The sequence below is a fragment of the Aotus nancymaae genome, unplaced genomic scaffold (assembly GCF_030222135.1).
Source record: "Aotus nancymaae isolate 86718 unplaced genomic scaffold, 86718_ANA_hifiasm-v0.15.2.pri h1tg000049l, whole genome shotgun sequence".
Lineage (NCBI taxonomy): Eukaryota > Metazoa > Chordata > Mammalia > Primates > Aotidae > Aotus > Aotus nancymaae.
Genome location: NW_026988463.1, coordinates 22,752,155 through 22,767,034, shown reverse-complemented (window position 1 = coordinate 22,767,034; position 14,880 = coordinate 22,752,155). Strand labels below are relative to the sequence as shown.

At 34.2% G+C, this 14,880-nt stretch overlaps 1 protein-coding gene across 4 annotated transcripts in view; it reads right to left on the bottom strand.

Annotated features, from left to right (window-relative positions):
• RBBP6 (RB binding protein 6, ubiquitin ligase) overlaps positions 1–14,880 on the bottom strand; it is a 33,018-nt gene that overhangs the window by 8,411 nt on the left and 9,727 nt on the right. For 2 of the 4 annotated variants that reach the window (XM_064362580.1, XM_064362581.1), the window contains exons 4-14: positions 10,637–10,681; positions 8,475–8,563; positions 8,260–8,356; positions 7,733–7,872; positions 5,931–6,044; positions 4,788–4,960; positions 3,064–3,167; positions 2,609–2,946; positions 1,155–1,251; positions 970–1,048; positions 810–864 (exon numbers count right to left, since the gene is read on the bottom strand). In XM_064362580.1, the coding sequence (XP_064218650.1) occupies positions 810–864; positions 970–1,048; positions 1,155–1,251; positions 2,609–2,946; positions 3,064–3,167; positions 4,788–4,960; positions 5,931–6,044; positions 7,733–7,872; positions 8,260–8,356; positions 8,475–8,563; positions 10,637–10,681 (1,331 nt within the window). The remainder of the gene's footprint in view (positions 1–809; positions 865–969; positions 1,049–1,154; positions 1,252–2,608; positions 2,947–3,063; positions 3,168–4,787; positions 4,961–5,930; positions 6,045–7,732; positions 7,873–8,259; positions 8,357–8,474; positions 8,564–10,636; positions 10,682–14,880) is intronic. The other 2 variants (XM_012464637.2, XM_012464638.2) reach the window with 1 other exon arrangement.

The following is a 14,880-nucleotide window of genomic DNA, read 5'->3' as shown; positions in this document are numbered from 1 at the left end:
ACAAGGAAAAGAGCCCTTTTGTCTGCTGGGCACGATGAAGCCATTTTACATGTTAAGGTAGGTAGTGTTATTCCAATTCCAAACAAGGAAATGGATGTTAGGGAGTAAAACCACATGACCACTGTTATGCAGCTAGAAAATGGAGAAGATGGGATTCAAAACCCAAGTCTACCTGTTTCTAAATCCTATGTTCATTCTACTGATATATCCTGCTAGTAACTCATACTTTAAGGATATGTCAGTTTTCAATTGGATTATATAAACAGAAAAAATTATATAAATAAAAAGATATTAAGTAAGTCTGCTGATTTTCAATGCCATAAAATATCCCACAGAGAAAATCAAAATTCTTTTTATTTCAGGGTGGAAAAAACATATCCTGTGGAATAAGACATGACTTAAAACAACAAATTTTTGTTTGGTAGACTTTAATCTTATTATGTATTTATGTACTCAAACCAAACTTTGATCATCCAAATTAAGGATAGAAAAAGTTAAACCTACTAGGAAAATAACTGACACCATATTTAAAATAACTTTTCTGTAATTCTAATCCTACTCATTAACTGAAGTCCTGTCAAGATCCCCATTTGTTGGATATGAAAGTTGAAAAAACTTCTAAGATTTTTTATTTTAGAAAAGATTTACTCATTTAAAAAAAAAACAAAAACAACTCATATAAGCTTGAATTTTGTTAATCTGGCACATGAAAGTTTATAATAAAGAGCAGCAACCCGCTGCCTGGTTTGAAGCTTCCATTATCTGGTTTGCAGGCAATCATCTGAATATTATTGTAAACATCTACTCACTGTTCCCAACCTGGTCGACCACCACCTGGACGAGCAGTATTTATTCTTACTGGACCTGGAAACAAAAAATAAAAACAATAAGGTAAATATAAAGTTGCCTATTAAATCAAGCTAAAATTATTTTTTAAAGGGAAAAAAGTCTAAAAGTGATCTTACTCACCAGTTGTGGGGATCAACTGTCCATGCAATAATGACTGGCCAAGCAAAGATGGGGTTCCAAGAACAGGCACCTGGTAACCCTTTAGAAACAACCACAAATAAACAGAAATGGTTAAAAAAAAAAAAAAGAAGAGGTAAAAACAAAACCCTACTATAAAAAATCCAAAATTAAACAGTAAAATTTACCTTCTCTTCCATAAGAGCGGTAATTGCAATTGAGGAGGTTCCCTTTGAGTGCTCTGATGCAAGAGCTGCAGCTGGCAATATTTTATTATCAGAATCCCTTAAAAAAATATAAATTACAATACATTAAAAATTATCAGAAATGGACAATTAAGAGTAAAAAAGTTTGTTGCTGTTTACCCATCACCTGCAGTAAGATGAGTCAAAGATGATGAATACTTTTGAGGAACGTGAGAGAGGACTGAAACTTTTAAGAGTTCTCTATACGTAAATGGAAAAGTAAAATGAAGGACCCTCCCTAAGAAGATATGATAGTTATGACAGAAATCAGTTGCAAGAGTAAGACTTAATCGAAGTGTGGCCTATGGAGACAAAAATCTCCCTAGGATTAGGAGTGTTTTAGCTCTACTTCTACCACTAAACTAAAAGGATAATCTTGAGTCAGCCACAGAATTCTCTGGGCCTATTCCCACTATCAACCAAATACATTCCACTAGATTAGAATTTCTTAAATGTATATGTAAAGGTCTCATCCTAAAGATTTTGCTTCAGTATGTCTGAAATGGGCCTCTGATACCTATTTTTTTTTAAAAAGAATTTATGAGCCATTAAGCTACATGGACAAAAGTCTCATTTCTGAAGTGGTAGGCTTTAAGTGAGTTTTCACTATTCTCCTACATTAATTATGCCCCTAGTCACTTTCCTGAGTTCTCTACTTACCTGTTTTTAACCCCTTGTCTCTACCTAACCAAACTGTTCTACTCAAATCTACTCCTATCCAATACCACCATTATGACCGCAAGTGAATTCTCCCACCTCTGAAGTTCAGAGCTGTTATGGCATATAGTACATTTAACGTTTAACAGGGGCTGTTGGCAACTTGTGTAGTATTTAACCTTGGGATGCTTAATGATCATTTGCTGAATGAATCACCTTTATTTTCCTCTTCCCGCAATAAGACTAAGTCATTTCTTACAAGTCATCCCACGTTACTGAACACAGTGGTCCACTAAGAAAGTTATTAAAGTCGGGTGCGGTGACTCACGCCTGTAATCCCAGCACTTTGGGAGGCTGAGGTGGGTGGATCACAAGGTCAGGAATTCAAGACCAGCCTGACCTATATTAAAGTTGCTGAAGTTAAAAAAAAAAAAAAAAAAAAGACCAGCCTGAGCAACATGGTGAAACCCCGTCTCTACAAAAAATACAAAAATTAGCTGGGTGTGGTGGCACACGCCTTGCAGTCCCAGCTACTTGGGAGGCTGAGGCAGGAGAATCACTTGAGCCGGGAGGCAGAGGTTGCAGTGAGCCAAGACTGTGACACTGCATTACAGCCTGGGTGACAGAACGAGATTTCCTCTCAAAAAAAAAAAAGAAAGCTATTAAAGTGATACCCAACAACAAAACGTAACATCATCGCCCTCATTTGGTTTCTAACAGTGAAAAATACATAGGCTTACCGAAAGGGTCCATCTGATTTTTCTGAATGGACTGATATGGATACTGTTGCAGTTATATCAGGTACAGGAGCTGGAACAGAAGATGGATTTCCAGATACAGGAGGGGCCAAGGAAGACTGATTAGAAGTTAATGAAGATATAGAGGGTGTTGGGTGAGTTGAAGAAGATGTCACTGGAATCATGAGAGGATCCTGTTGTCTTGATATTGGAGATCTCATCAGAGGTTGTAGGTTTCTCTGAATCAGTGGTCTTGGAGGTGGTATTGGGGGTGGTGGAGGAGGTAACTGTTTTCGTAGTCTTTTTGTATAACCAGTTTCATTTTTGAAGTTATTAACCGCCTAGGGATACCAAGCATAATAATGCAGAAAAATGTTATGCAGTAGTCACTGAAGTACAGGTAAATCAGTTAAAGGTTAAAAATAAATTTTTCATAAAATGGATACAAAGATAGCTACCTGTCGTAAAAATTTATTGGCAATTAAAGCATCAGGAGAAACATCATTCTGATGACACGTTGGACATGTATGCTCATCTGATTCCAGGAGTGCTGTTCTTATACCTATGTGTAAGATTTCAAATATTAATAAAAACATGGTAGGAACTCAGTGTCTACAGAATGAATTAAAAGGATGGTCTACATTTGTTCTGTTACATTACTGTTTCTCAAGCACGTTGTGCTAATCATTTCTTAGATTAAGAAACTTAAGTAAAATCTCTTATCTTACAGTACTCCTCTGCTCTTTTCTCTATGATCGATGCTATGCTAAAAAAAGAGAAGTCATAGCTGGGTGTGGTGGCCTGAGACAGGATGCCACCTTGGAAGGCTGAGACAGGAGAATTACTTGAGTCCCGAAGTTCAAGGCCAGCCTTGGGGAAAATAGCAAGGACCTCACCCTTTTTTTTTTTAAAAAGGACATATTTAAATAAATGTCTGAATTGAGAGAGCAAAAGCACTTTCTCAAATACTATGCTTTGTTTAGCTAGTAAATGGAATATTGTAGAAAACAAAATAGAAATATGAGACAGTCTAGAAAGACAGAACTTTTACATGGCTAACTTGGGGTTTTCATTCAGGCAAGGAAATCAGACCGACAGCACAGCAAGTGAGAGCAACACTAAATTACAGATATGAAGATCATGCTTCAATGTAATAAAACTCCAGGAATATCAAGTGGTTTGTTAAATCTAAGATATACTCTGAAACAAATCTTTACCAACCTCTTCTTCACCTTGGTCTTTTCACTGAAGATGTCAAAAAACAAAGATTTACAGGTATCTGAAGGGGATGGATTCCAGGACCCTCTGAGGATAACAAAATCTGCAGATGCTCAAGTCCCTCAACTACCTCAAAGGCATAGTATTTGCATATAACTACTATGTACATCTTCCAGCATACTTTAAATAATCTCTAGATTGCTTTTAATACCTGCTGCAATATAAGTGCTATGCAAATAGTTGTTATACTATATTTTAAAATCTGTATTAGTCTTTACGATTGTATTATTTTTTACTGTTTTTTCCCTCCAAATATTTATCATCTGTGGTTGGCTGAATCTGCAGGTGCAGAACCATGTGTATGGAGGGCTGTATATTTCAAAACTACCTTTAAGAATGAAAAAAACCAGAGCAGGCTTGAGCAAATTTTCAGATAACACTGATTTCTTCTGTGTAAGAAGGTACAAACTTAGGATAAGTGGCAGAAAACAAATAGCTGCTAATATAAGTGATTTAAAAAGTCACAACTACATGGCAAATGCTGGGTAATAAATATGTCTACAGGAAGCAGGTATTAATACACTTAGAAAAATTAGGATAAGCTATTCACAATCCAGAAAAGGGATTTAGGTACTACTTAAAAAAATTTCCAGAATTATCTAAGGCCCAAAAAGGCTTTAAAATTCTGGATGCCACTTAAGACATATAGGAAACAAAAAGTCTATATAAAAAAACCCGTCAGTATAGTCACCCTGATGAAGGTACAGAAGGTGGTCAATTCTATTATTTAAAAGGACAAAGAGGTTATTGTTTAAAAAAGATAGAATAACAAATTCTCATTACTAAATGCTCATTGATCAACACGTGTCATCATTATTTATTTTGTTATTAAAATAGATGAGGTTAGGAAGAGTAAATACAAATATTCTAAAATATACAGTTTCCAAGATTCAGCATTTCTTACATTCATCACAATAACTGTTTCCACAGCAGGGGATCACAACAGCATCAGTCATAATATCTTTGCAGATGAGACACAACAATTCATCCGGGATAGGATCATCTTCCTCTGAGGAAGAAGATGGCTCCTCTGGTAAGAAGGGAGGTTTCTCTTTCTTCCCAATTGCATATGCTTCTCTGTAAAATAAGGAATTTAGTGGTTTACCATTGTTAAGAAGGCATAGTATTCATGCTACATGTTCTAGTATAACATAATGGGAACACATAATTCAGAATAATGCCAAATTAGGCAAGCACCGTATCTTCTCAAGTAAGGGAGTAATTATGTACAACCTCACCCTAAACAAAGATACAAAAGTCTAAACAAGTATAACAAAAAGAAGCGAAGAAATGCTATAAATACAGTAAAACAATCTTAGAACCCATAACTCTAAGAACTGAGGGCCAGAAATAAAGCAAAATGTTCTGTGCCATAAAGTTCTATTTAAGTGACAAAGACAAGACTTGAATTTAGACAATACCACAATCACAATTTTTCCTACTCTATCAAGTTTCTTGCAAAAAACAAACAAACAAACAAATTAACCCCCACCCCCCCGCCAAAATTTTCCCTTCTCCATATCCGAAAAGTCCCTCAAACCTGTGAAGGTACTGGAGTAAATGCCACAAGATGGGAAATTAAAATCAGTACTGACATTATACAATTAAAGAAAGATAGTTCAAGGGAAATATTACGCCATTACCACAGAAATAATTATTAGAATGAGACACCAAAACCCATGATCTACTTATTAGTATTTTAAGAGAGGTTAACCAATTTATAGTCAATTAAGCAGCATTAGTGACTTAAATGATCAAAATATGTGTTACAAAAGTGTCAAGTAACACCTCATTAGACACTCTAGGTCCAGTTTTTTGTAGAAATGCATTTTGCAGAAATGTTGGGCATTAAATATAGTATTAAAAAAACTAAAACAGCTATTCTCAGACTTGTTACCACTGCTTCTACACCCCCATCTTCTTGTAATCAGGCAAATTTGCAAAACACAGGAATCCCTAAAGAAACCCTTTCTATTTCATTCAGGAACAGAGTGTGTTTATCTCAATGCTGAAAATGAAAGAATCTCGGCTGTACAGAGTAGGGTACCTTAGGTGTGTTATTTGTGTTGCAGTTGCTCCATAGACATCACCACGATTCCAGAAATAAGTATCAATTTGCTTATGCCCCATTGTTCCCAATTTGTGAAAGAGGAGTCTCCCACTGCCCAAAAGAGAGAAAAAAGAAAAAAAAAAAAAAAAAAAAAGAAAAAAAAGAGGAGAACAGAGGATAGAAAAAGAAACAGAAGAAGAGTCTGAGTTGCTTATCAGTGGTGTTAGTGAAGAGAGTGAAAGTTTCATTTAAAATATTTGGATTCCCATCTTTCCCCAGTATTTGCTGTGTGTCTGGCACAAATGGACATTTGTATTTCAGCATTCAAAAGCAATGAAGTTAATTATTAGTTAGGGTTTACAGGTGATATTAATTTTTCCAACACAAATTTCTATTTAAAAATTTTACATAATATAGATGAAGCGGTCTGCTCTTAATTGTGTCTGTAAAAATAATCAATTTCAAGCTAAAATTGTTTGGAAACATCTATGAAATGTCTCTGAATTAGAAACAGCATAACAACAGACTGTTCAATGATGAACCACAAAAACACAGGATGGTGACTGATAAAAAATAGATGGGGGTGAAGTTGAGGAAGTGAGCAGGGTTGGGAGTTTAGGAAAACATTCTATCTGCGAATGAAAACACTATTTACTGAACTACATATTCAAAAATACAAGATCTTTTCAGTATTTTTCTATGGCATAGCTATTTTCATCATCCCCACCTGCTCACTACACTACACTTCAATAATATTTACAGCATGAAGCTGAGGAAAACTGTTCTTACATACAGTACTTTTTTTTTTTGGTCACTAAGAACATGAACACCTATTCTGTAAAATTCATGCCCTGAGGATCCCCTAACTTCATAATCTCCTGGACAACCTGTTAAAAATGTAGAATCAGGGTCTTATCACATAACCTCTAAATAAAAAACAGGGGTGTGGGGCAATGCAACTAGGATCTTATTTTTTTTTTTGCCCAACGTCACTCTACCTGACCAGTCTTTTAACATACTTTTGTAGGAGTTTCTTAGGCACAACAAAGTTAGAAAACCACAGCCCAAAGGAGCACTTAATATTACGTTGTATATTATGTGAGTTCACATCTGTTGAAGGTAATCAAAAAATTGACTACATTAATAAAAGCAGATAAAATGGGAAGTTATCTAGTTGAACCCTGCTACTAAATTTTCACATGTCCATTTCACTAAAAACTGGTTCATAAAATCTGAATACACATTAAAAATGGGCATTAAGGTGTTTTATAGAGCTACAGTTGATCTGAACTAGTGGTTTATAAAATAAACCCTACTTGAGAATCTTAAGACTCACATGGTATATCCAAACTTATTCAAGATACTTCAGTATTTCATTTATGCTTGACACTTAAATTTACCTCAACATCATGCAGAGCTTTTATCCTTAAGCCTCCTGTTTCTCAAAATGATTACAATCTGTTTTGTTCACTTAAAAATGCAAGTAGCATATATAATAAGATTATGTAGGAGTATGTATGTGAATGAGGAAGAAAGCAGGGAATGACAGAAAAAGAAAAAATTAGAAGACTACAAGGGAAGTGGCACTCACTGATAACAGAAATCCCCAAATCCATTTTAAATTTGCTTTAAATGGAGCAGACTGCAGTCTCACAGAAATGCGAGCTATAGAGACTAATGACCTTGGCATACAAAGTTCTCAAGGACTCCAAGTAGCCAAGTTACAAGCCCAATATTAAAGCACTATACCCTGTGACTGACTGGAGTCTGCACAGGTCATACCTAATTTGCATACTTACGCATCTATAGTTGGTATTGCGTATTTTCCAGTGTTGGTAAGCATTGCACCTTTCATGTTAGGATCTTTCACTTCCATCATGAAACTTCTGGGAATCCCAGTGCTCTTTTTAATCCTAGGGCCAGATTCAAAGTTTTTATCCTATTCAGAGGAAAAAGGAAGAGGAGAAGAGAAAAAAGTTGTCTTTATTTAATAAACTGGCTAACCTTATACAGTGCTTATTTTATTACTTGTAGTGCTTTACACATATGATCTCATTTAATCCTCATAACTGCTATGCAAAGTAAGTACTATTTTATCTCCATTTTAGAGAAGAAAACACAGGCTTATAGAGATCAAGTAACTTGCCCAAATTCACACAGCTAAGGGCAGAAACAAGATTTGAAGCCTGGAAAATTTGGCTCCAGAGACCACACTCATTTGCCATTGTCTACAGAAGGCAGTATTAACCAAGAAAAATAAGATGGCTAAGAAACAATTCCATAGGGAAAAAAGTGAGGTATACCATAATTTCTACTTTGAACTTACCCCATTTGTTGGGCAATTCTTAATATAATGTCCAGGTTTACCACAACGGAAACATGTGTAAGACGGAGGTGGTGGACCTAGAGGTTTCTTCATGTAACTAAAAGGGGGAAAAAAAATTACATGTACACAATGACTTTGAAAAAATAGTGCTTTTGAATTGGGGTGGAAAACCCACCCCAAAAGTTCCTATTAGTGTAAAATATTTATGAACTTACTTGATTGGGTCGTATTCATGGCCAGATTGCGACATCATTGCTTTAATTTTATCTTCTTCAGAAGCATTGGCTTCAGCCAGATTGGCAGTCTGTTTAACAGGTAATTATTTGACACACACATTAGAAACACATTTAAGACCACACAGCCAAAGACAACACCACTCATCCTGTAAAGAGCAGTATCTAACTAACCTTGCATAAAAACAACTATTTACACGTATAACCTGAAAGAGGCACTTGGGAATTCCTTAGGTAATTACATGATGTTTGGGTGTCTGCAAGGCTGAAGAAAGTCATTCTGGGGGCACTCAAACCTTAGACCCTGTTTGTACCTTACAGTAAGACTTGCATACTACTTTTCTACAAGTTAAAGAAAATGATATTAAGTTAGAAGAGAAACACTTGATGTTTTAAAAATTCAAGCGTCAGAGCATTAAGACTATAATTTATACTTATAATGTGGAGGTAGGGATGAGGGTAGAATGACTGAACATATTATGCAGCAGATATTAGAAGTAGAAGGCTCTTTAGGTAGTGATGTTAGTTTCAAATCAAGTGCAAAGGATGTGCATTGAGCATTATAATTTTAAATTAAACTCTCCAGATAAGTTTTATGAATTTCATCTTTGAGGTATGATATATCAGGTCTAGATATAAGCAGGGTCTAAGGGAGTGATTTCTAGTAACTTGAATCTTCAAGCATTTAGCACTCATATCAGCCATTCACTGGGGTCTGTCTTTACATTCATCCACAAAACAAGCAACCAGTTTTAACATTTTATTGTAATTTTATATACAAAGAATGCTTAACATTAACAGAGCTTAGAACAACAGCAACATTTACAGAAAACTGGATTACAGATGTTTAACAACTAATTTGTTTGAACCCAAACATTATTTTACAAATACCTGTAGTAAAAAAAAAAAAAAAAGAAAGAAAGAAAGAAAGAAAAACAATCCCCAAACCTCCCCAACTCCTCCCCGCAAAGAAACAATGGTAGGAATAGACCAAAAACTCAAATATGGTCCTTACAGTACATAAGAATAAAAACAGTAAACTATAAACTTCTAAAGTGTTAACTCTATACTAAACCACTTTGCATTAGAAAATTATAAGATAGGATGGCTTTAGTCCACTTTATGTTTTAGAATACTCAATTTTAATGCTTAATTTTCCCAGAACAGGAGCTTAAAAAGCAATTTGTTACTAGGACATTTTGTTGGGATACAGTCTAGGGGAAAGGACATAACAAAGCCAAGGACAAGATAGGGACAGCACTAATGGAAAACCCATCTTTTCATTAATCTTGGTTGCTAAATTTGGTTTCACATTTCTGACAGCAGGGAAAAAGGATTTTTGGAAAACTGGACAGCTTCCCTCTTGGCCCTCAAAAGTCTGCCTATTTTTTTTTTAAAGGCACAATTTGCAAGCTAAATATATTGCTTTAAAAAGTAATCCATCACTAGTGCTTTCCCAAACAGAAGATACACATCGTTGAGCAGAAAATGCAAGCAATCTTATCGCAAAACATGGCATATACAAAGATTCAGGAGGTAACAATTTGCCCCTCTGCTAAACATACACATTGGTATATTCCTGCAAACAGCTTTATACACTTACACAATTCATGTAGTCTGTGTTCAAACAAATTAGGTTGTTCAAAACTTTTTCTAATGTAGACAGACTACAGGTCTATAGCATAAAGAAACAACTGTATCACATTTAAAATATTGACCTTCATGGGATCAAGTCAAATTTTCAAGAAATAACCACGCAATCGTCCGTGTAAAGGAAATCTTCTGTTTTGGCTGCTTAAAAAAAGTCCACATAATTTATAGCCAAAACCAGGAAATTCCTCCAGAACCTTGTTAGTTTCCAATGTATAATTAAACAAAACGTATGGGGAAAAAAAATACTTAAGTGTAGCTTCATGTGTTTCTTCTGTCTTGAAGATGAACAATACTCCAATACGCTGAGGCTGACAAAGTACTCCCCTATCTTCTCAAAACAGCAACTACTCTTTACAGGATAGTAATAATATGTACAATGCTTTTGCAAAATACATCCTCCCCCAACCCCTCTTAAAAAACCGTTCCACATAAAAAAAATGATGTTAGAAAAAGACTTATATTTTCAAGAATATATATATATATATATATACCTTTGTAAGCTGGGCCAGAGAAATAGACGCGGAAGAGTCATCAATCTGTTCACAAAAAATTAAACACACATTCAAGTTCCAAACTGAAAACATCTTAAAGTGATCATTTAGCCCCTCCCTATTGACACTTAATGTTGAAATATTGGGCATTTTCTTAGTTTTCTAAAGAATGTTATTTGGTTTTAAGCTTGAAAGTGTAGCTCAGCCTACTTCATTCTTCTCTAGATATTCCACACAGTTATAAAAGGCTATCAGTTGGACGGGGAGGGGAAGAGGGGACTCAATTACAATGAAAAAATGGGGAAAAAATGTATCACACAGAAAATCTGTTCAGAGTACTGAACGAATACTAGGAATCCCATGTCTCTCTATGGTCTCTAAATTTGACAATGCTCAAGACAATGTACACTGGATGAAGAGAATAAGAAATCTAATTTTCCTCCAAGGCCATTATACAACATTGTAAAAACAAACAGCCCTTTAAAGACTCAGATAATTGCTTTAGTAAGTAGCAGCTCGTATATAATTGCTACTTTTTTAATTTTTGAAAATGTACTCTTCAGTCTGAGTATGTTTATTTATTCTCTCATACAAAGAGTAAGAGTAGCTTCTTGTGAAAGAAACTACTGCTTTATCAGGGCAAAGATGTTAAGTCAAAAACAGGAAAAACAAAGGCACCCTGAGGAGAAGGCCGACAGAGCTGTCACTTATTATGATGGATTCTAGTATCTGAAGAAAGTTAATTTAATCAAACAGAGCAAGTATATATAAAGGATATAAGAGGGCTTTAAAAAATGTATATTGAGTCTTGAGCATTCTGCCCCACTCACTAACTGCCAATTCTGTAACTCTGAAGTGGGGAAGACAACTGGGCATATTTGAAGAGGCATCTTTGTATAAAAGATGTGTGGAGTCAGGAGATAGCCACCTTCATAAACCGCTCTGCGCAAAGAGGAATAAAACATTTCCTTTTCGAAATAAAATAAAAATAAAAATGTATTTTAAGTTGAACACTAAACTTTTATCATGATTTGATCCTCTGAAATAATTTTAATATCAGTTTTTAAAAAAATCTTTAGCAAACAATCCCGAAGACATGACTACCCTACAGCTTTCTATGTAGTAAGTGGGTTGCTTATTCAACATGTTGTAAGGTCAGAATTCTTCATTTAAAATGGAGAATGTAACAAGATGTCTGGATCAAAGAAAAATGTCTTCATCAGGTATTCTATGTTCCAGGGAATTAACAGTTTTAAAACAAAAGTAACATGACTTAAGAGCCCCAAAGAGAAATGTAACCAGTCTCAAAATAAAATTCTTAGCCAATGCCCACCACAGGGATCAATAAATGTAAATAAAAAATAATGTTGGCTAAATATAAGACACATCTCACAAATATCTTAGGGTTTTAAAAGTTAGTTTGATGAATATTACTGGGATGTTTATTCAGACAAAAGTTCTTTCTTTGCTCCACATCAGGGAACTATAAAAGAGTTCATAATGCACTAATCCCACATCCTAATGCATAATTACATAATTTGCCAATGGAATGTCATTCTTGTCCAGTTTTAAAGTATTTTTTTCCTTTAAGAACTAATCTCAAGTGGTAAGTAGAAAAAAAAAACCTAAATAATGCATACTCTATTTTTATCTAAAATAAATTCTTACCTACTCAATCTATTTTAAGGATTTTATACCAACCAAGAATTATCTGATTTTAATTAACAAGGACTAGATGAAAATTGCTGTCAACCATCATCTATACTACCTTTCTAACCAATGAAACAAATAGCTTTTAAAAATAGACCATTACTAGTTAGAATAGAATACAAATACTGATGATTTCTTTGGAAAGAAAGTAATTATGTTAACTTTCTTACCACTGGAACTAAAAAACTAAGAACAAAAAAATTATCCCATTCCTAACACTTTTTTGTTTTTATACTGTGCTTTTTGTGTGCTCTTTTAAGCTTTCTGCCAACTTATTATATATTTATTGACTTTGAAGTGGTTTCAGATATGCAACTGCACCTAAATACCTTTTTCCCACCAAATAATCACAATTGCCCCTAAATATCTTATAGTCCACAAAGAAGTCAAATTTACCTCAAATTTAGAAAAGCAACCAATTTGTTTTCTAATATAGCAAGGTGTTAAGAAATGAGTGAAAAATGCTGACAAAGAATGGTTTAAAAATGATTAGGAATTTGTATTACTAAAATCAATAAAAATAGTGACTCTTGGTAAGATACCAATGGTAAAAAACAATCTGCCACTTTAAAGTTTCACAAAACTGACCGATGCAGACTGTAGACATTAAAATTAACCCACCTCCCTGTATCTAATCAGGGGTCATCTTTTGGGGAGCAAGGATCTAAAATCTTTTATGCCAATTATACTTGCTTTTTGAAGTTAAAGGATCCTACAGAAGAACATCAAGTTTTAGAGTATCAACATGGACAAATGACTAAAAACAAGGCTGGGGAGTATGGAAATAGCTATCCATCCTTCATCAGAGTTTGCTACAATAACCAAAACTATACATCTGCTTTACTAATCAGGATAAGAAAAATTTGGCTTAGTGCCTCTATTTACTTTGCTTTAGTGAATGTGTACAATCCACATGACTCTGACATCTCCTAAGATGGGCACTAATTATGCTTGATGAATATATTCTCATCCTAAATGCCAGCAAGTTTACCCCAAGCAAATAAATGATGGGGACAACAAGGTATCTACTATATCTATTTCAGTTAATTCTACCTAAAAATTAAAGCCACTTTTAAAGTATGAAAAAAAAGAAAAGAAAAGAGAAACCTAAATAAGCTTAAATAAACTGCTTCTTATAAATGTAATACAGACATGCCGGAACACACAAGGCTAAAAGAATGTTAACTTTATTTATAAACATGTGATTTGTGTTTATACACATGCTAATTAAACAAAAAGGAAATAACTGTTTTCAAGAAATAAAACTTCATCTGAATTAGTTTAAATACTATATAAACTGTACTTTATACAAAATGTGTTACATTAACTACTACAGTCACCAGGATAGTCAATCTAATTTAGGCTAGCATTTGGATACATAAAAATCAGTTTTAAACCAATTACCAGCAAAACATAAGCTTGGACAGTTTTTACAGCATTACGCTTAAAAAAAAAAAAAAAGAAAAAAAGTCCATATCCAAAAAGAGGAAAAAAAAACCCCAACACTAAGGCTTTTGATCTTAGAATCACTGTATTTAGTTCCACAAGAACTAAAGGCCATATACTATAAAGAACAAATCCAATGTTCAGATACTCTGTATTATGTTTAAGATCCAATGATCCAAGGTTAGTGAAATGCCTCATATACAAAGATCAATAGTATTTAAAAGGTATATAATGTGAAATAGCAAGCAATACCCTTGAATTCTAAATGAAGATTGTAGACATCTTGCATTGTATACAGTATCAAGCCTAGGCATTAAAATGTTTAGAGAACCATTACATTTACAGAACTCAATTATGATAGACCTGTATTATGAAACAGATACTTCACCCACAACTTAGGAATGCTGCTACTTTTTACTTAAGAGCTCAAAGTTAAAATGGTATCACAAATTAAAGTTAATCTGTGATTACAAAAATTAAGGTGTTATCCTGGTTAAGGGGAGTTACCTCTGATAAGCTACAGCTTTCAAAAGCCTATAATTAACATAGCATTTTAGTATCTTATGAGAAAGAGGGAAATATTTTAATTTGGACATCTGTGCTAACTAGACAGAAGTGGAAGATCTCATTAAACTTTGAAAACAATGTAATCAATTTATATAAAATCAAAATCACTGAGACAGACCATAGGGGGCTCCAGTTTCAGGTTTCACTTTATAGTACAGATGTAAACAAAAGAAGGAGCTCAAAATGCCAAATAAAGCAAGACTAAATAATAAAGCTGCATCAATGGTCTCTGGAAAGCTCTTTTATATGATGTGTTTGAACTTGGAGAAAGCATCAAACTTTAATATAAGCTTTGCATGTTGCTAATGCGTTTTTGGAAGCCATAAATCAGGCAGGAAAAAAAAAAAAAACTAACAAAAACTAAGTGATACAACGTGAAAATGGCAAAATATACACTCCAAACATTTTTTATTGCAAGAAACAAAAAGCACACAACAGCCTGTACATACATACAAAATACTAACTATAGACAGACAGATGTAGAACATGTCATCATGTTCATTAGTGTAAAACCTAAACGA